The 20,256-nt window shown below is 43.1% G+C and overlaps 1 protein-coding gene across 7 annotated transcripts in view; it reads right to left on the minus strand.

Annotated features, from left to right (window-relative positions):
* Positions 1-302: 302 nt before the first annotated feature.
* Positions 303-20,256, minus strand: part of TTC19 (tetratricopeptide repeat domain 19) — a 29,672-nt gene continuing 9,718 nt past the window's right edge. For 5 of the 7 annotated variants that reach the window (XM_027519458.1, XM_027519454.1, XM_027519453.1 and 2 more), the window contains 3 exons: positions 2,622-2,776; positions 1,746-1,908; positions 303-1,403 (listed from right to left, as the gene is read on the minus strand). In XM_027519458.1, the coding sequence (XP_027375259.1) occupies positions 1,270-1,403; positions 1,746-1,908; positions 2,622-2,776 (452 nt within the window). In that variant the 3' untranslated portion in view covers positions 303-1,269. Of the gene's footprint in view, positions 1,404-1,745; positions 2,023-2,621; positions 2,777-20,256 lie in introns of those variants that run through there. The other 2 variants (XM_027519455.1, XM_027519456.1) reach the window with 2 other exon arrangements.

Raw genomic sequence — 20,256 nt, forward strand, 5'->3', positions numbered from 1 at the left:
GAGGGGGAGAACTTCCTCAGTAAAACATGCGAAGCAAAGAATACCTCCCTTTCACCAACTCATGCAGCTGTGAAAAGGTAAACGCACACTAGATGCTCAAGGTGAGTAGTTACAACCAGGCTGCACTGAAACTTGATTAAAGGAATTAACCTGGTGAGACAATGAGAAGATGCTTATATCAGCAAAATAGAAGATTATTCTAATAGAAGATTCTGATTTGAGCCTAATTCCTGTATTTTTAATTCTAAAGAGTCAATGACTTTTTGAGAAACTCAAAAGACTTCAGTATTGAATACGTACAATACTGTCGTGGCATCTCCTGGTTTATTAGGAATGGATCCTCCTCGTGTACACAGGAGCCAAAGGCACTAGTTCATCCTCCCCACCCCCACACCAGAGGGATTGCAGGACTGCCCCAAGGCAGGGACAACGCTCTCGACACACCATCCAGGTTAGGCCACACTGACCTTCTCCCAGGGCTGAAAGAGTCCAAAGACCCCCACGGGGAGACTGAGAAGCAAAATTCAGACTGAGAGCTAGGGCTGGGGTCCAGGCAGTGCTTCCTCTATGGCCCCATTACTGTCAGTACAATACCCCCAGGGTTCCCCTCTGAGTCAGGGGACTTGGCAGCCCTCAGACAGCTCTGCCCTGTGACTTGGTCCAGAGGGGTGCATGCTCAGAGGGGAGGGACCGTAGGAATTGTCATTCCTTTTCTTTTTTTCACAGTGGTCTACAACCAGATACGTACAACAACACGCAGTCCACTTTTATGTATAATCTAAAGGGCACGCTACTACTTCCAAGTGCCCGATTCCCACTTTAAAGCTTCATGTCTAATGCTTTGTAGCAACCAAGATACTACTCTTTTATGCATTAAATCCCACAGTGGTCATCATGAGATAGAGAATAAGAGAAAGCAACTCACCATCATGAGATTGGTAGCTCTGTTCTGCCAGGTCTTGATAAAATAAGACATAGCAGCAAATCAATGAACCAAAACCTTATAGTAGAGATGCCCCCACGCCAGACGAACACTGGCCCCTCTTATCCTGGCACGGTTCAGCACCTCCCCAACCATCCATTAAAACAGAGCACCGCCTGACAATGGTCCTTAGAAACAGTCAGGGGAGGGGGGGGTGGGGGGGTGTCCAAAACAAACAGCACAGCTTGTCCTCCACCGAGGCTTAGTTGAGGGGACGTGCATGTCACAGAGAGAGAATTTAAGCCACTGATTGGGAGCCGCCAGGACTGGAACAGAGGTATCAGTAGTCATGACAAAGGTCTGCTTTTTCTTGCCAGCTCGGCCAGCTCTTCCCTGATGTGCTGCACAGAAGCCTCATCTCTCTTCAGCTCCGCTTGCCTCAGTGCTTCCCTATAGGTCTCTTCTGCTTGTGCGTACAGTTCTGGAACAGCCCGAGAGAAGGGAGAAAATGCATGTTTCATCGTGATTCTGAAATGTTCTGAAGAGAAAGCACGTGCGATAGGACAGCTCTAGTTCACGGTGTGAGACAAGCTATGACCATGGGACACCGGGACCTCAGGGAGCCCTTCCCTGATAGAGGTTCGGGTAAGGGACCTGTCCCTGCAGGTTTCTGAGCAGAGGGCAGAGCTTCGTGAGGACACATCGAGCTGTCCACATGCCAACGAGGAGCCTGCAGAGCACTCCAGAAACAAGGGACCATGGGCTCACTGCCCACCCCCAGCCCACCACCCAAGTTCCTGACCCACTGATGGGCACCCCGCACCTCTGTGCGTCAGGACTGCAGCCAGATTGCTGAGGAGCACATGCAGTTCAGGGTGTTCCACCTGCCTCGCCAGGTCTGATGCCCTCTGTGCGTGAACACAGGCCTCGTCAGTGCGGCCCTGTGTGTCCAGGGTAGTGGCCAGGTCATTCAGCAGCACAATGGTCTACACAGGAGAAAACAGCTGCTGCTTGCAAATGAAGATTCGCTGGAGAAGACAACAGCTACCCATGCCAGTATTCTTGGGCTTCCCTGATGGCTCAGCTGGTAAAGAATCCACCTGCAGTGCAGGAGACCTGGGGTTCAATCCCTGGGTGGGAAGATCCCCTGGAGAAGGGAATGGCATCCCACTCTAGTATTCTGGCCTGAAGAATTCCATAGACTTGTCTATGGGGTTTGCAAAGAGTCAGACGTGACTGAGCAACTCTTCACTTTCCATAGCCCTAGTGTCTGGTGTTCTGTGGATGCCCTGAAGGGCTGTCTTTTCTAGCGGCGCCCCTTGGGGGCAGGTGTCTGCCTCTGTAAGTCAGGTGCATTTATCATTCACACTGCACAGCGGCAATCTGACCCTCTGGAAAATGATACAAACCTGGAAACTAGGTAGGATGAATATTACTTATTAATTTGTCAAAAAAGCAGCAGCAAATAAACATAGCAAAAAGTAGTGACAGGATGTGACCCGTCCTATGGCAAACCAGTGCGCACGGAGACCTCTGGGCAGATCCAGTACCTCCCTGGCAGCCTTAAACCCTTCCTAAAACGGAGGGTGGGGGGAGTGGATGCAACAGGGCCTTCTGCTGAGGGTCTGTCCACATTTCCTATTCTGGATTCTGAAATCTTCGTCTTAGACGCCTGCTGTTTTTAGACGCCCCCCCTTACCTGTGGGTGTCTTTCTCCAAGTATTTCCTCAGAAATCCGCAGAGCTTTTTCATACATCCTCTGTGCCTGAGATGGCTGCTGGGAGAAGAGCAGGTAGCGCGCGTAGGTGTCCAGACACATGCCCAGAAGGAGCTGTGTGTTGGCCTTGTCGTCGGCTGAGAAGGAAACGCGAGCAGTGCTGGGTGCAACGAGCAACAACCAGAAGGCGGGGCAAGTGCTCTGAACACAGTCACTAAACCAGTCCTCCTGACCTATCCTTTTACACAAGGTGATTAACATCTACACTGGCTCTTGGACCCAAGTTTGTGTGGGGAAGGGGGATTTGCCAAACCAACAAGTAGGTGTATCCAAGAATTCAACTCCCCTGACACCACCTACCCAGAGTCCCCAGGTAAGCCCCCACCCCACTCCAGACACCGGTCCAGGGTGTCACCTGGAGATGAGAGGTTCCCAGGACTCCTCCCCTCAGGTTCAATCAGTTTGCTAGGGTGGCTCACAGATCACCTGTTTTTATAAGGATACAACTCAGGAACAGGTGAGGTGTGGGGGAGGGGCTTCCTGCCCTCTCCAGGTGCCACTGTCCCTATGCCCTCCACAAGAGCCCCAGGCCCCATCCCCTGGGGTGTTGATGGTGGCGCCTTTATTAAAGCGCTGGCAGCTGAGTCACCTTCCATCCCAGTCAGGGGTAAGACTGAAGGCTCCAACCCTCCAACCACATGGTTGGCTCCACTGGCAACCAGCCCCTGTGCTTTAACAATAAGCTAAATCATACTCCACACTCGGGAAAATGTAAAGGATATGGGGAGTTCTGAGGCAGGAACTATGATGAACAAAGACCAATAATGTATGAGACATTTTCATCATCTGAATGACCAAATAGATATTTCTTGTAAGTCACAATTATTGTAACATAAGTAATGAACTTTTCCATACCTTTTAAGATTGAGTATTATTTTTAGTTTGAAACTAGTATTATCTAGCATGAACCAGGTGAAGATAAACTCCTAGAACAACAACAAAAAGCCTAGGGCCAATAAAATTTTCTGGTATGAAAACAGCACACAAAGGAACCAGAGAACACTCAGAATCCTGGGATGGAGCATCATAACCCAATTTAAAGAACAGCTAATCTGTTTTTTGAAGAACAGTAATAAAGGCTGCAATGTATGGCAGCTTCCAACGTACCATATCTGGAAAAAAAGAGCCAGACAGCAGGGCTGGGTACCAGCAGCTAACAGCAGTCGGCCAAGTAAAGGCCTTGGAGCCATGACACAAACAGCACGCAAGTGGTGGTGAGCCAGCGGAAAGGACACTGTGCAGACAGCTTTGGCGGAGGGGAATGTTCACATGAAGGACTCAGAGGTTCCCTCGGATAACCTCACAGAGCACGATTACTGGATGCCCATGTGAAGGGGTGCAGACGGGTCTGTTTACCAACAAAGGGATCACCACACTGAATACAACTCCTTCCCTATCTTCCAAGTTTAAATGGTGCATAGACTTTAAAGATGACGATGTTGCCAAATAACCCTATGATCAGTTACTGAGGGGATAGTTTAAATAAAACAATACAAATAATCTATAAAAATAATCTCAGAAGGTAAAAGTGAAAATAAAACTTTGCTTCTAGTAAAAACCCAAAGTTCTTCTAATTATATAAAAGGCAAATGATAAAAACCAAACCAAGTTTTAAATAGATCACCTTACAAATTTTAAATTATTTTTAAACAAAAAGCACATAAAAATTCATGGATAAATATAACTAATATAAAAAAGCAAAACATAATATGGCACCAAATAAATATCACTTAAGATACCATTTTTCTGTATTAAAAGGAAATGCTGAAGCAATAAAAATAGATCTCACTAGGAACACTCTTTAAATGCTGAGCAAAAAGCTTGTAAAATTAGCAGTTTAAGATCCACACTATTGGGGGATAACAGCGTGGAGAAAGGCCCAGGCAGAGAAGCTCTGTGCCCCCCAGGTACTGACACAGGTCCCAGGAGGCTGAAGAGTCACAACACCTGCAGACACTAAGATCTGCACTCCTGGAGAACAAGACAAAGATGTTTACCACATATCGAAACCATCACAAAATAACGTCTACGTTATTCCAGTTCTGAAAACTGTTTCAAGAATGACTGCTGACTCATTACTGAAACATGTGCTAATTCTCTCTAAATATTTCTACATTAAAAAAAGTATACTCTGTATACTTTAAAATTAGAATATATGTTCAATACTGTAACTCAAAAATATAAGAATGAGGTGACAAGTAATTCTAGTGGAAAATTATTACCCCTGATACCAGTAATGGTAATTAAACTAGAATGGCAGAAAAGATAAACCTTTTTAGAAGGAATTAACTGATGAGGTAAATTTTAGCTGTTAATATTTCATTATTAAGAAAATACATTTTAAATTCACAGTACATTCTAATCATAGTAACATAAAATTTTTAACATATATCTCTAAATATAGGACAAAGGGAGAAATAAAGACTCCATAGTGAGACCATCAGCACACTGCTAAGTTCATACCTCGGTAAAGTACCAGAGTTCCTTTTTCTAATAACAATTAAAACATGCTGCTTTGAAATACCAATATAAACAAACACCACTAGAAGTCACACACCAAAGAAACCTACTGACAGCGGAGAAACCGCCACCCCCAAAGGCTATTCAGATCTGAGGGGAGGGAAGTGTATTTATCTCTTCAGACTTTAATTATAAGTAATTCTTTATCACAAATCATTCCTAGGAGAAAAAGATGAGGCAACCTAAAATCAGTCTATGAAAAAGATTCACCACAGAAATCTTTAGTCAAAATACAAGCAACCTGAATTTTCAAATGCACTAAGGATAAATGCACCAAGCAGCTTTTATTCCAGGAATGCTGAGAATGACTCGGTGTACTCTATCTGCACCAAATCAGGCTTGCATAAATGCAGAGTCTCCATCAGTGATTTGGGAGAACTCAAGCACAGGTACCCAGCAATAATAATCTGGGAGAGGCTACAGGGTCTTTGAAGCTAAAGGCATTTGCTGCTCATGCTCCAGGAACGTCCTTGACATGCCAGGCTGCATCTCATCACCTGACTAATGACCCTGGTGCTTTCCGAGACCACTAATGGTGGCAGTGGAAGGAGTTTTGGTTCCAGTAACATGACAGATAATCTGAAAACCCTTCTGCTTCAAATATTAGATAAATCATAACACATACCTTTTTACTTGCACAGCTGACCTCCTGAGAGAAGGAAATCCTGAGGGCCAGCAATTACAAAGGAGCTAAAACCCAAAGGGGAGAATACGAAACAGGGCCCAGTTCTGGCTGGTTGTGTGGTGGCCTGGGTGTCTCTGAATCCAGAATTGGGTTCTTCATCTCACACAGGACACAGAAGTAGATCTGAACTCCCTATAAAGCTAGGATGACCCCAGAGGCTACAGGGGGACAGGGACCACATGGAAACCCATCACAGACACCCCCCACCCCACCGTGCTTGATTTGATGTCTAAATCCAAGTCATCCCTTCCCCAGGCTCGGACCTGAGAGTCTGGAAGAACAAAGCCAGGCCAGAGACTCATTTCTCAAAGCCGCTGAAGAGTCTGTAACCCGAGTACGTAAACATGGAGACAGCTCAGGTGGGAATCAAGAGGATGGTAAAAGGAGGCCTCCCCTGAAGATAACTGAGTGACCCCGGCTGGAACTCTTCCTCAGAGGTCAGGGGCTCCACCTACGAGCCCTGCGCCGGCCCCTCTGGCCCTCATCCCTCAGCTTACATCCCCATTCTTCAGCCATCTTCAGATATGCAACGACTTCAGTGGATGTTTGCTCTTCTTCCTCCACTAGAAACTGACCAGGTGTTACTTACAGCTATATCTAATGTGCATCCCAGTGTTTCCTGACTGGTTGAATGAACGAAAGAGAAAAAAGAAGGTATGAACTATACACGGGAGGTATGATGACACCAAACATTAATTTTACCTACAGAAGTCACAGGAGCAGGACGTGAATCTCTGGAAGCTCAACATAGAGGTGTCATTACACACCAGCGAGAAAGGGACTCACTAATAAAGCAGCCCTAAGTTAAAACCCAGTCTGGGGGAGGAAAACATAACAGCATTGTCTTACACCACAGTAAAAACAAATTCCAGGTAATGAAAGACTCAGTGGAAAAGAACCAAGTACTTATTTACTTGTGGATTATTATTAGCATGTTAACTGGTTTCCTCTGGATTATTGTTGATTCCTGGTTGATGGAGTATCAAAGAATTATTATGAAGCTCCATTAGGAAAAGATAAAAAGAAAAATGGCAAAATTTACCTCTGAGGTCCGTACACACGACCCCATCATGACACACCGGCATTCTCTAATTTTTCAGTCATTTTGCAGGTATCTGGACACCTAACCACTGTCAAAGCGATGTGTGGAGATCATGGTTTCCAAACAGTGTCACTTTTGGCTATTGATATTTTGACAGATAATTTCTGTGAATTACAGTGTTTAACTTAAATTTAGTCAGATACCCATTAGATGTCCACCTCCCCTCCGACCCCAGCTATAACAACCAAACTATCACCCTAAGGTGCCGGGTAGAAGCCAAGTCTTTACAAGAGACTATTTTTCTGACCTTAGAAAGTGGAGGCTTTTATTAAACAAGACTCAGAAAGCACAAACCATAAAGGAAAATACCAAAAGATTCTCCAATCTGTCAAATGCCCTAAAGTGAAAAGACAAGACCACAAAGAGAGAATGTAACCAACAAAATAGATGCTCGGGAAAAAAAAAAAAGATGCTTAAATATATTAAGAATTATTTACAAATCATTGAGGAAGAAAAGAAAAACACCCTTCAAAAAATAAGGGAAAAATTTTAAAATGAAATATAGCACAATAAGAACGCCAACACATCGCCGACGAAAATATAAAGTGGTAAAAGCACACTGCTAAGTGTTCGGTAATGTCTAGTGTGGCAGGCCAGCAGTCCCACTCCTCGGTACGCCCCTGGGGAACAGCCTGGCATGTCCACAGAGACGCAGGTCCCAGCATTACTCCCACAGCAAGAGAGGCAGGACCTCCATGTCCACCGACGGGCGAAGTGAGCACATGTCCACAGCGGAGGATCAGGGCCTCCACTAGCCTGCATCTCTCCTCTGGAGGATGGAAAAAAGGCGAACCCCCCGCCGCCCCGACCCAGGAACAATCACGGGAAGTCACCTCTTCTGAACAGACATGCAGCCTGACAAGCAAATAGGGCCTTTGTGCGAAAAATATTTTAAGTATCAACGTGGATAAAAGCTCAGCAATATGATGAGTGAAGAAATAAACTGCAGAAACAATGGTACAGTAAGACACTGTTCATATAAAGTTTAAAAACATTTTAGTCCCATAGTTTACTGATGTATACAAGTATAAACAGGCAGAAGACTCATAAACACCAAAACCAAATCCAGGATTACAGTTACATCAAGCAGAAGTACCAAGGGGTTTAAACTTCCCCAGACCAGGTAAAATACTGGGTTGGCCGAAAGGTTTGTTCAGGCTTTTCTGTAAGATGGGATGAAAAACCCGAACGAATAATACCTAAGACTTGCCAAAGCTAAGGGTTTGAAAGCATACAGGTATCTATTAAAGTTTCCACTATTTTTGTGTAAAATCTTTAAGAAGAAAGATATAGTACTGACTTTTCTGGATAAGTCAGTAATACAGAATACACAGTGGAAAAGAGGAGACAATATATTTATATACTATAGAACAAGAAAAGAGGGAGGCCAGGACTATCCTGGTGGTCCAGAGGATAGGAATCCACCTGCTGATGCAGGGGACCCGAGTTCCATCCCTGGTCTGGGAACTAAGATCCCACATGCCTCAGGCCAACTTGGAGCCCATGTACAAGAGAAGCCTGAGCACCACAACTACTGAGTAGCCCCTGCCCACAGCAACGAGCTAGAGCCCACACGCAGCAATGAGACCCAGCACGTCCCAAAAAAACCCAGAAAGGTTCACCAAAGACCAGGCAGAATTCAGAGAGACCAACCCCTAACCTTATTATGCTAAAGAGCTTCCAATGCCTACAAAGTAACCAGGCAGGAGAAAACAGGTTATTTACAAAAGAAGGTGAACAAGTTGGCTTCCACATTCTCTGCAGAAAAATCCCACCAGATGCAAAATTCCAGATCGCAGAGAACTAGGGAAAAGTAGCAGATTTATTACCCTGTAGTCATCTCATCTTACACAGGAAACTGAAAATAAAAAATTTTTTTCTGAGTCAAATACATCTTGAAGAAATTTTAGGTTGCTCTTAACAGAACTGAGAACCGTATTATGTGCCTTCCTTCCAAAATATAAAAGGACATTTAGTGAGGAAAACAACCCTTTAAGAGGGACTTGAAAACACAAGAAATAACAAAAATGGAAAGCTTTTAGTGCAAAAATTTAGACCAAATACCACTTTCAATTCTAGATTTAAGTACGTTTTATTATCACAAGGCAACAATACTCAGCTTAAAAAAAATAAAAGATCCAAACACAGCCTTCTACAAAAGACATACTGAGGGAAGCCCTGGTGGTTAAGAATTGGGCTGCAGATTCAGAGAACACAGGTTCGATCCCTGGTCCAGAAAGATCCCACGTGCCACAGGCAACTAAGTCCATGGGTCACAACCACTGAGCACTCGCTCTAAAGCCCACGAGTTGCAACTACTGACCCCTCGCACCTGGAGCCAGTGCTCCACAAGAGAAGCCACCACAGTGAGAAGTCCACGTACCCAAAGAGAGCCTCCCAACCAGAGAGATGCCCTTGCAGCAAGGAAGACACAGCACAGCCAAAAAAACCCCAAAACATACTGAAAACAAAATAACTCAAATTTTAAGAGTAAGATACAGTCAACAATGTGAAACTAAAATTTGTGACAAATACCTTAAGTAGGACAAAAAAGAATCACTTTTCTGATGAAAGGATAATTCATAATGAAGCTGTGTGTGTGTGTGTGTGTGTGTATATATAAAATCTGGGACTCTAAACAGCATATATAAAGAAAAAAATCACAAAAACATAAATATTGTCTACAACTACACAATGTCAGCAAGGGTACAGAAGCCTGAACAACTCTATAAACCAACTAAAGCCGACACACATCTACAGAGTACGCCTCCTCTCAGATGCACACGCAACACCCCCAGATAAACCATGTTGCTGTTGTTTAGCTGCTCAGTCATGTCCGACTCTTTGCAACCCCATGGACTCTTCTGTCCATGGGATTCTCCAGGCAAGAATACTGGAGTGGATTGCCATTCCCTTCTCCAAGGGATCTTCCCAACCCAGGAATCTACAAACTCTTGTCTTCCGTGTCTCCGGCATTAGCAGGATTCTTTACCACTGAGCCACCAGGGAAGCCTGGATAAACCATGTACCAGGCCATGAAACAAATCTTGATAAAATGTAAAAGGACTGAAATCATACAAAGCATGTTTTCTGATCATAATGGAACAAACCTAAAAATCAACAGAAGGAAATTTTGGAAATTCACAAATACATGTAGATTAATCAACACTCTCCAAAATATCCAAGAGATCTCAAAAGAAATCACAAGAAAAGTTAGAAAATATTTTGAGATACATGAAAATAAAAACACAACACACCAAAATTCATGGGATGTAGCTAACATAATAGAGGAACATTTTTAGTTGTAAATGGCTACATTAAAAAAGAAAGAAAGGTCTTGGGAAGCAGACTCAAGTGTGTGTGTGTGTGTGTGTGTGTGTGTGAGAGTGATTAGGATTGATGTACAGGAGAAACCACATTACAGAGCAATTATCCTGCAATTAAAAAAAAATCTTAAATCAACAACCTGATCCTCTACCTAAGAAACTAGAAAAAGAGCAAAATAAACCCATGGCAAGCAGAAGAGATATAAAAGATTAGAATGGAAACAAATGAGGTAGAAAACAAACGAACAAAATTAGAAAATGAAACCAAAAGTTGGCTCTTTGACAAGGTCAAGAAAACTGACAAAAACCAAAAAGAAACAAGTATAGTCAGGAAAGTCTTTCGTAACTCAGAGGGGTAAACCTAACAAGAAGAGCTAAACTTAATTGACAGGTTAACAAACTCTCTGATAGTCCCTGATAAGCCCGGCCACAATGCTAGAGCATCTCACCCCCACAACTCCACGAGGAAGGCTCTCCAGTCATTTCCATGGATGAGGTCCCACTGCTGTTCTAAGTGGAGAAGCCAGAATTCCAACCTGGCTCAATTCAAAGAATTCATGAAACCAAATATGCCACCAGAAATACTCCAACTTTCCAAAAATGTTTTACTTAAAATATGAAAATCTGGGGAAGGAATATGATCTTGAATACATAACAGAATATTGTTAAGCTATGCTTTATAAATATAAAATTCTTTCATCCATGCGTTCACTTACTGTCCCAGGTACTGAAAGCAACTCAAGAAAACAGAACCACCTTAAATGCATAAGGAACCAAGGAAGGAAGAAAAAAGGGTGCCAGAAAATAACTAAAGGAGATCTGACCCACACGGTTTCACAGATCCTACGATTTCCAAGGACTAGGTCACTCCGAGTAATGCCTCACACCTACTCCAGGAAACACAGAGAACATGCCAACTCATTTTATTACATTAATACAATCCTGTGATGACACGCTCGGGAAATCAACTACGGATTTCACATGAGAAAATAAATGCAAATGTCTAAATAAAATATGAGCATTAAATATTATCCAGCAGTACTAGCAAGCTTGATACAGTACATCTACTCATGCAGTTTGACACCAAATTAGATTTAAGACAAAGTTGTCCAGCACGGCTGTTACTTAACATTCTGAGACTATGGCCAATGAACTAAATTTAACAAGGGGGGGGCGGGGTAAGGGACACAGGAGTAGAACTATGACTTCCCAAATAGTTCATTCTGCATCTGGAAATAGTGTGAATATCAACTGAAACCAAACAGTTTAGTAAGGTGTCCACTGAGAATCAGATGTGACAGAACAGCATCAAATCTGTGAAGAAATCAGCCCACAGCCCTGAGTGGGAGGACGTGCCCAGAGTGACGTCTGCCAGCAGGGATGCCATTCATTCATGTCAGGAGCCACTCTCTCATGTGATTCAAGAAGAGGGATTCTGAACCCTGTCAGGAATGGATCCTGACCAGTTTTAACCAGTCATGGTAATCCCCTTTGGTTTGCCAAGTACTGGGTTAGAAATGCCACATGACCCACCCCAGCCAAAAGGAGTAACGGTAAATCCCCGGGGTGGGGAAAGATTCCAGCGGAGACAACCTGGCCTCTAAGAGAAACATCCGAGGAGTCTCCCTTTTCCTCTGGACCCTGCTGTTTCTGGGCGAGGTTCCTGGGACCTGACAGTCACTTTTCACCCACAGGAAAGCGCAAAGAGAAAGCCAGTGCACTGAGAATGTCAGCGAGGGCCGGTGGGAAGAGCGCCCTTGGCTGAACTGCCAGACACATAATCGTGTCCTCATTATTTAACTCAATTTAGTTGAATTTTTTTTTCTGTTAGTAGTCAAATGCTAACTTATTCAGATGGCAATCTCCCCAAACTAGTATCTTAAAATTCAGTCTCAAAGCACTTTGGGAACCTGACAAAATGATCTAAAATTCATGTGAAAATTAAGGGAAAAGCCAAATGGGAGCCCTTCCCCCGTGGTTCAGTGGTTGAGAGTCCGTCTGCCAATGTGGGTGACATGGCTTCGATCCCTGGTCCGGGGGCTCCCGCATGCTGTAAAGCAACTAAGCTCACTCGCCGCAACTACTAAGCCCGTGCTCCGGTGCCCAGGAGCTGCAGCTATTGGGCCCGCGCGCCTAGAGCCGAGCTCCCCAACAAGAGAAGCCACTGCAATGAGAAGCCTGTGTACTGCAACGAACAGCAGCTAGCACCCACTCGCCGAAACTAGAGAAAAGCCTGTGCAGCAACAAGGAACCAGCAGGGTCGAAAATAAATGAAATTATTTTTAAAAGGATAATGCTTAATACTTTCTGAGTACCTAGTATGCATTAGTACATACTGTCCTAAGTGCTTTACGTGTAATTCTTTTAACAGTCCCAAGAGAAAATATTACTCTTAATCCCATTCTGCGGATTAAAAATAGAGATTTGACCAAAGTCACAAAGCAATACATTAACAGAATCAGAAAATGTAAATTAATACAGTCCTTTCTAAAGCAATCGTGCAGTATTCATCAACAACCTTGATATGTGCTGACTGACCTGCAATGTCACTGCAAAACCACCCGGAGGAGTCAGCTCTGAACACTGCCTTACGTTCAGGAGCGGAAGGCTGGGCCACCCCGCCTGGACTGGACCCACAGGGTTATACTCCACTCCCTCACTCACACGACAGCCCCAGGAGAGACTGAGAGGAAGGGGATCTGGAGTAAAGCAAGCAGCCCAGTTAGAAGAGTTTGCCATATTCATAAAAGACAGGTGACAGAGGTGAGAGGGAGGCTGGGGGGCGGGGCACATGTGTACACCTGTGGCTGATTCACGTTGATGGGCGGCAGAGACCAGCACAATATTGTAATTATTTTCCAATTAAAAATCAAGAACAAAAACACCTAGCAAATCCAGTCACCTACTGGCTTTGGAGGAAAACAAAGGCTGTACACAGAAGAAACTACAACTTACAGCCCTGTTACTTGGCTCAGCAGTTAACGCGCTTATATTGTATTCATAGTGTGCAAGCTTCAAATCTGTGATAAATCCTCACTTCCAAGCCACTAGATTCTAAAACTAAATTAAGAAATAATAATTTTATGTTATTTAGAAATAAAATACCGGAAGAAATTGGTTAAGAGTTCAAAATGACTAGGAACAAGCGGGGCAAAGAAAATGATGTTTATTTTGAAATTGCTATTTTTAAATTAAGTTGTAATATTCTTTGATTTTTTATATTATTCAGGTAATATTAGAAAGTAATTTTTAAAAGAAAAATATCCAGAAAAGCACAAATAAAATATAAATCCCCCATGAAGCCTATCAGCCAGAGAGATTTTGGTATCATTTCAGCCTGTGTTCTATACTTACATTTAATCTCTGTATTGTAAAAAATTAAGACTGCTCCTAACTATATTGTTTTCACTTAATTTGTTAGGGCATTTCCTCTGTAATTAGAAAACAAGTTTTGATCTGAAGTAATATATTCCTGGGATGAAGTTAGTCATGTCAATTGAAAGCACACGAATGTGATAACGGATTTGCTTTGTTTAAAACTGAGGGAATGTATTTCCTGAGAAAAAGATAAATCACATTTACAAGAGAAATTAATTTGCTCTGACAAGACTCCTTTCAACTAGAAAAAAGGTGCTTTCCCCATACACTACATTTTTTTTTTTTAAATCAGGTTACAAAGTACAGTGTGATCCCTCACTTCCTTGCTAAAATGTGAACGGCAGTGGGCAAAACAAACCTAAAAGACAGACACCGAAAAATAAATAAGAATTCTTGGCATGATTATAAGTGATCTTTATTTTCTTCTTAATGCTGTTTGAAATTTTATTCTGTGAAATGAAAATACCTCCTTTCATATCAATAAACAAGAAATGTCACAGCCATCAGCGATTTCTAGCCTGCGAATGTGAATGAGGGCTCCCAAAACCTCAGGTGCTGCCGCCTCCCCATGGTGACTATGGGGGGAGGGGGTGATGCAAGGAAACAGGACTGGCCCCAGGCAGCTGAGGTGCATATGAAAGGAATGAATTCAGTAAGCCCAGAGGTTTGCATTTTTCCATGCTTAATTTTGCATGCTAAATTCTGTGGGGATGAGAAGACACCTGGAAATACCCACCCAGGGTCTAGAAACTGGGTGGAGCTTGGTTGGAAGATCCTGAGAGAATTCCCACCCAGGAGAAAGGCACAGGTGGGGGCAGGCTCAGTTTTTACCAAGAAATACCCAGGGTCTGGCTGAAAGACACTGAGGTGGCTCAATTGTAGAAAGACATAAGGAACGGAGCTCAGACTTGCAAGTACCTAGTTAACTAGACAAATTAAATCCCATCCTAAATATCAAAAAGTGAAAGTCACTCAGTCGTGTCCGACTCTTTATGACCCCATAGACTATACAGTCCACGGAATTCTCCAGGCCAGAATACTGGAGTGGATAGCCTGTCCCTTCTCCAGAGGATCTTCCCAACCCAGGGATCAAATCCAGGTCTCTCACATCACAGGCAGTTTCTTCACCAGCTGAGCCACTGAGGGAGCTCTTTAATAGGTACGCAGTTAAAAATTAAAAGCTGGCTTCACACACACAAATCACAATCTGGCGACCAACTCAGCAGGCCAACCATGCTTCCCTTATAGACAGACCAGAGAGTGTGTCAGTCGCTCAGTCATGTGGGAAACTTTGTGACCCATGGACTATGGCGTGCCAGGCTCCTCTGTCCATGGGGATTCTCTAGGCAAGATTACTGGAGTGGGTAGCCTATTCCTTCTCCAGGGGATCTTCCTGACCTAGGAACTGAACCGGGGTCTCCTGCATTGCAGGCTTCCCTGAAAGCTCGGTTGGTAAAAAATCAAGTTGCAATGTGGGAGACATGGGGTCCTAAAGAGCTGGACACAACTAAGCAACTTTCACTTTCATTCCTGCATTGCAGATGGATTCTTACCAGCTGAGCTACCAGGGAAGCCCTACAAATGCTAATAAAAGCAATTAAGAATATCAACAAAAAACAGGGGGGTGGGGGGAGGTCTTATGACCAACCTAGATAGCATATTAAAAAGCAGAGACATTACTTTGCCAACAAAGGTCTGTCTAGTCAAGGCTATGGTTTTTCCAGTGGTCATGTATGGATGTGAGAGTTGGACTGTGAAGAAAGCTGAGCACCGAAGAATTGATGCTTTTGAACTGTGGTGCTGGAGAAGACTCTTGAGAGGCCCTTGGACTGCAAGGAGATCCAACCAGTCCATTCTAAAGGAGATCAGTCCTGGGTGTTCTTTGGAAGGAATGATGCTAAAGCTGAAACTCCAGTACTTTGGCCACCTCATGCAAAGAGTTGACTCATTGGAAAAGACTCTAATGCTGGGAGGGATTGGGGTCGGGAGGAGAAGGGGATGACAGAGGATGAGATGGCTGGATGGCATCACCGACTCGATGGACGTGAGTCTGAGTGAACTCCGGGAGTTGGTGATGGACAGGGAGGCCTGGCATGCTGCAATTCATGGGGTCGCAAAGAGCTGGACACGACTGACCGACTGAACTGAACTAGGGGGAGGTCTAGTTATTATTTCGATGAGGTAAAAAAATATTAAAAAAAAAAAGGAGTTATGTCAAATGAATAAAAAGTTCTTTGGATGGTTATTTAAAATGGGATAAATAAAACAGACATATATGCCTTTTACCCAGAGCCTTTTACATTAAAGTAGGTAAACTAGACAGGGAACAGAAAGAAAAAGCCTTCTAAACTCTCCCTCAAGACAAAACTTGTTGATTGGATACTGATGAAAACTTAAGTTAAAGGTATAGAAGCTGGCACAATTTCAGTTCAGTCGCTAGGTCGTGTCCAACTCTTTGCGACCCCATGGACTGCAGCACGCCAGGCTTCCCTGGGCATCACCAACTCCCGGAGCTTGCTCAAACTCAAGTCCACTGAGTTAATAAAAATGTATGTAGTAGTAGTGAAAGTCACTCAGTCGTGTCCGATTGTTGTGAAACCATGGACTGTAGCCCACCAGGTTCCTCTGTCCATGGGATTCTCCAGGCAAGAATACTGGAGTGGGTTGCCATTTCCTTCTCTAGGGGATATTCCCGATATAGGAATCGAACCCATGTCTCCTGCACTGCAGGCAGATTCTTAACCAACTGAGCTAGGAAGGAAGCCCAAAAAAATGTATGTAAGTTGGTATATTTAAATGAGCTTTATATAAGGTGTTAAAGCTCTTATTTAATTATATTGTGGGATAAACAAGGCATATAGATTGCCACTAAGAAAATATTAACTAAACGCACTGAGAAAACTAATAGTTACCTGAGTGATACAAAAGGAGTAAACGGGGAACTGACATGGAAGGGTTAATTTTTTAAAGTGATTTTCCTTTGCTTTAATTAATAAACTCAGAAAGGTCTTTGCTAAATGCCTTATAACATAGAACTTCGTAAATTACATTTCAGTTTGATAAATATCCTGCCACTGATTTTAGTATCTTTAGGCGACAAAACCATCTTTTAAAATAACTAACCAACGGCCTTTTGTCTTGCAAATGTCTAAACCAGAATATGAATACAGGCCTCAAAGAGCTGAGACTAAGCCCAATTAAGCAGGCACGACTGGGAAATCAAGAAAAAAAAAAAAAGTGGCAGTTTTAAATCTAAACTGCTGAGAATGTTCCCTCAGCAAAATCTTACAGATAGTATGCCTTAATCATGTAAACAAGCAACTTTAAGGTATTCCAACTGTTTGTTAACCAGTAAGTTTATATTGTAATACCTGGTAAAGCCATGAGATCCCTATAGCTTATGTCTGTATACACATAGAAGATGCTTCTACTTCTAAAAGGTATTATTAGAACAGGATTTATAAGGACTGCTACTTAATTTTAATAAAAAGTGCCTACGTTAAAGAAAACTGGCCAAGATGATTTTCAGGTTCACATGAAGTGGGAAATACTCAATATTAAGTTAATATCTGAGATTAATGTTTAAGTTTAAAGACGCCATTTAAGACTCATCATTAAGAAGAGGTGGCAAGAACACATAGAAGAAACTGCACAGAAAAGGTCTTAATGACCCGGATAACCACAATGGTGTGATCACTCACCTAGAGTTAGACATCCTGGAAGGCAAGTGGGCCTTAGGAAGCATCACTACCAACAAAGCTACTGGAGGTGATCGAATTTCAGCTGAGCTATTTCAAATCCTAAAAGATGATGATGCTGTTAAAGTGCTACATTCAACATGCCAGCAAACTTGGAAAACTCGGCAGTGCCAACAGGACTGGGAACGGCCAGCTTTCATTCAAATCCCAGAAAAGGGCAATGCCAAAGAGTGTTCAAACTACCGCACAACTGCAGTCATTTCACATGCTAGCATTTTTAGTAACACTAAAAATTCTCCAAGCCAGGCTTCAACAGTACACAAACGGAAAACTTCCAGTTGTACAAACTTGATTTAGAAAAAGAAAAGGAACCAGAGATAAAACTCCCAACGTACGATGGATCATTTAAAAAGCAAGGGAATTCCAGAAAAACATCTACTTCTGCTTCACTGACTACAGCCTTAGACTGTGTGGATCAAAACAAGCTGGAAAATTCTTAAAGAGATGGGAATACCAGATCACCTGACCTCCCTCTTGAGAAACCTATATGCAGGTCAGGAAGCAACAGTTAGAACTGGACATGGAACAACAGACTGGTTCCAAATAGGAAAAGGAGTACATCAAGGCTGTATATTGTCACCCTGCTTATTTAACTTATATGCAGAGTACATCATGAGAAACGCTGGGCTGGAAGAAGCAGAAGCTGGGAATCAAGACTGCCGGGAGAAATATCAGTAACCTCAGATATGCAGATGACACCACCCTTACGGCAGAAAGTGAAGAGGAACTAAAAAGCCTCTTGATGAAAGTGAAAGAGTGAGAGTGAAAAAGTTGGCTTAAAGCTCAACATTCAGAAAACGAAGATCATGGCATCTGGTCCCATCACTTCATGGGAAATCGGTGGGGAAACAGTGGAAACAGTGTCAGACTTTATTTTTGGGGGCTCCAAAATCACTGCAGATGGTGACTGCAGCCATGAAATTAAAAGACACTTACTCCTTGGAAGGAAAGTTATGACCAACCTAGACAGTATATTAAAAAGCAGAGACATTACTTTGCCTACAAAGGTCCATCTCATCAAGGCTATGGTTTTTCCAGTGGTCACGTATGGATGTGAGAGTTGGACTGTGAAAAAAGCTGAGTGCCAAAGAATTGATGCTTTTGAACTGTGGTGTTGGGAGAAGACTCTTGAGAGTCCCTTGGACAGCAAGGAGATCCAACCAGTCCATTCTAAAGGAGATCAGTCCTGGGTGTTCTTTGGAAGGAATGATGCTAAAGCTGAAACTCCAGTACTCTGGCCACCTCATGCAGAGTTGACTCACTGGAAAAGACTCTGATGCCGGGAGAGATTGGGGACAGGAGGAGAAGAGGACGACAGAGGCTGAGATGGCTGGATGGCATCACCAACTCAATGGACGTGAGTTTGGGTGAACTCCGGGAGTTGGTGATGGACAGGGAGGCCTAGTGTGCTGCAATTCATGGGCTCGCAAAGAGTCGGACACGACTGAGCGACTGAACTGAACTGATGCAGAGTACATCATGTGAAACGCCAGCTGATGAAGTACAAGCTGGAATCAACACTGCACGGAGAAATATCAATAACCTCAGATATGTAGATGACACCCTAATGGCAGAAAGGGAAGAGAACTAAAGAACCTCTTGATGAAGGTGAAAGAAGAGAGTGAGAAAGTTGGCTCAAAACTCAACATTCAAAGAACGATGATCATGGCATCTGGTCCCATCACTTCATGGCAAACAGATAGGGGAAAAAAGGGAAACACTGACAGACTTTATCTTCTTGGGCTCCAAAATCACTGCGATGGTGACTGCAGCCATGAAATGAAAAGACATTTGCTCCTTGGAAGAAAAGCTATGATGAACCTAGACAGTGTATTAAAAAGCAAAGACGTCAACTATGCTGACAAAGATCCACATAGTCAAAGCTATGGTTTTGCCAATAGTCATGTATGGATGTTGAGAGTTGGAACATAAAGAAGGCTGAGTGTCAAAGAATCGATGCTTTTCAACTGCAGTGCTGGACAAGACTTTTGAAAGTCCCATGGACAGCAAGGAGATGAAACTATCAATCCTAGAGGAAATCAACCCTGAATATTCAATGGAAGATGCTGAAGCTCCAATACTTTGGCCACCTGATGCAAAGAGCTGACTCACTGGAGGAAAAGGGGGCAACAGTGGATGAGATGGTTGGATGGCATCACTGACTCAATGGACATGAGTTTGAGCAAGCTCCGGGTGACAGTGAAGGACAGGGAAGCCTGGAGTGCTGCAGTCCATGGGGCTGCAGAGTTGGACACAACTGAGAGACTGGAGAACAAAAGAGTCATCTAAATTAAGTATAACATTTTATTGTATTTAGGTTTAATAAATAAGACCTTACTATCTCTTGCAAGAAAATAACTGCACATGATGAAACTTCAAGGTAAATGAGATAAAAACTTTGGGACAAAAGCTTTAAATATTATTTTAGAAATGTCTACTTAACGTGGTCTTTCCAGATGTTTAATAACTTAAGATTCTAAAGCTGTGCCAATTTAAGCTACATGATGAAAGTTTACCTAAAAGATACTAAGGTTACTATAAGTCATCAATTACTAGAAAAAAAATTTTTAAGTATCTGAAAATATTAATGAAAACGTTTGGTATCACCTAAAATGTTCTGTATAAGAAAACAGGGTTTCAGATGGTAAAGAATCTGCCTACAATGCAAGAGAGCTGGGTTCCATCCCTGGGTTGGGACGACCACCTAGAGAAGGAAATGGCAACCCATTCCAGTATTCCTGCCTGGAGTATTCCACGGACAGAGGAGCCTGGTGGGCTACAGTCCATG

Source organism: Bos indicus x Bos taurus, chromosome 19 (genome assembly GCF_003369695.1).
Source record: "Bos indicus x Bos taurus breed Angus x Brahman F1 hybrid chromosome 19, Bos_hybrid_MaternalHap_v2.0, whole genome shotgun sequence".
Lineage (NCBI taxonomy): Eukaryota > Metazoa > Chordata > Mammalia > Artiodactyla > Bovidae > Bos > Bos indicus x Bos taurus.